Source organism: Nematolebias whitei, chromosome 1 (assembly GCF_014905685.2).
Source record: "Nematolebias whitei isolate Nwh7 chromosome 1, NemWhi1, whole genome shotgun sequence".
Classification (NCBI taxonomy): Eukaryota; Metazoa; Chordata; class Actinopteri; order Cyprinodontiformes; family Rivulidae; genus Nematolebias; species Nematolebias whitei.
In genome coordinates this window covers 27,965,937-27,967,534 of record NC_056498.1, presented here as the reverse complement: position 1 = coordinate 27,967,534, position 1,598 = coordinate 27,965,937, and the positions used below count along the sequence as shown (strand labels likewise).

Here is a 1,598-nt window from a genome sequence, read left to right as displayed (position 1 = left end):
CATGAAGTAGAGCTAGTATGCTACTTCTTCAGGCACTTCCTTCTGGTAATTTAAGCTTCTTTCTGATTTTTTTTTTTGCCACTTTTCAGCTGATTTTACTTATTTCAGCTTTTTTCAGATAATTCCCATTATTTTGTGCTAATTTCTGCTGCTTTCAGCATAATTAGGCAAACATGTTCTTTCTGCTTTATTCTGCTCATTTAAGCTTGTACTAACTTTTCAGCTACCTTTTTTTTTTTAGCATTAGCTAATTTTAGCTGTTTTCAGATAAATTCCAATTTTTCATGGTTTTCTGCTACTTTCAGCGTAATTAACTTCTTTATGCTAATTTCAACGTGTTATGCGCCTTTCAGTTTTTTTCTGCTAGTTTTAACTTTTTCTGCTCTTTCAGCTAGTTTGGATGCTGCTTTTAGCTTTTTCAGGTAATTCCACTTTTTTTAAGCTAATTTCAGCTCCTTCTGCCTCCTTCTGGTAGTTAAAGCTTCTTTCTGCCTTTTCAGCTACTTTTCAGCTTTTATTTTGTGTGAGCAAATTTCAACCTTTTGTTGCTAATTTCCTCATTTTTGTTGTCATTTCTTTCGTTTAAACCAAATTGAGCAAATATGTGTCCTCCTGCTTTCTTCTGCTGAATTAATACTGCATTGTTCTTCCATTTCAGCTACATTTCATAATGTATTTTAGCTAATTTCAGCTGTTTTTCAGCAAGTTCTTCTGCAATAAGCATTCATACTGAATTTTCACAGGAAATGTGATTTCTCTAGAATATTAAAAAGATTGAAGAGAGATGTGAACACGCTTCTTTTTAAGTTTTATATTATGTGAAATCTACAGGGACGTTTTTGAAAATCACAACGTTTACAAAAGCTTAAACAGATAACAGAATGCATGCTCAATAAACGGATAACACTCAAAAGTTTTTTTTTGTTTTTTGCATTTCTCAAAGTTTCCCATGTTTCTTTTAAAAATTTAATTGGGAGTTTGTAGCGTGTTGTTTGCTGAAAGGATGAATAGTCAAACTTTAATAAAGCAAACAAAATAAATCTCATACAGACGCAACGAGAACCAAACAAGAGGTTGAAGATGGTTTACTCATCAAAACTGAAGTGACTGACCTCTGATTTTTTTCTCCCCATTTGCTTTAAAACAACAACATATTAGTAAAGTGAAAATTCTTCTTTACATAGATTCATATAGTTTGTCCTGACCTCTCTGACCCCTGCAGGCACGTCAGCCTGTCCCCATGGCCGGTTCTACTGCACCAACCTGGGTTTCCGCCCGCACTACATCCCATCGTCGCGGGTCAACGATGGCATCTGTGGTAAGGCTGCGTTTTCCAGTTACCTGCTACGAAAAGACTTTTAGGCGTTGCACGTGCGGGAGAGGCTTAATGTTTTATTCTTAAAGGAATAGTTTTATTAAATCTATAAATGTAAAAGGAAAGAAAGATGGCACCAGTGTACAGTCTGCTTTTTATCTTTTCTATTTTTTTGGTATTTTCTTTTTTAAGAATGGAAACTTCATGTTGGAGAAAAAAGGAAGGAAAAAAAAGGTAAACAAAGGAAAGAAAAAAGGGTGAAGAAAAAAGGAAAACAAAGGAA

At 34.4% G+C, this 1,598-nt stretch overlaps 1 protein-coding gene across 1 annotated transcript in view; it reads left to right on the top strand.

The window, feature by feature from the left end:
- Positions 1-1,003: 1,003 nt before the first annotated feature.
- LOC119427084 (glucosidase 2 subunit beta) overlaps positions 1,004-1,598 on the top strand; it is a gene marked incomplete in the record, with an annotated part of 251,558 nt that continues 250,963 nt past the window's right edge. Inside the window, 2 exon segments of the mRNA XM_037695033.1 lie at positions 1,004-1,010; positions 1,223-1,318. Of these exon segments, the coding sequence (XP_037550961.1) occupies positions 1,004-1,010; positions 1,223-1,318 (103 nt within the window).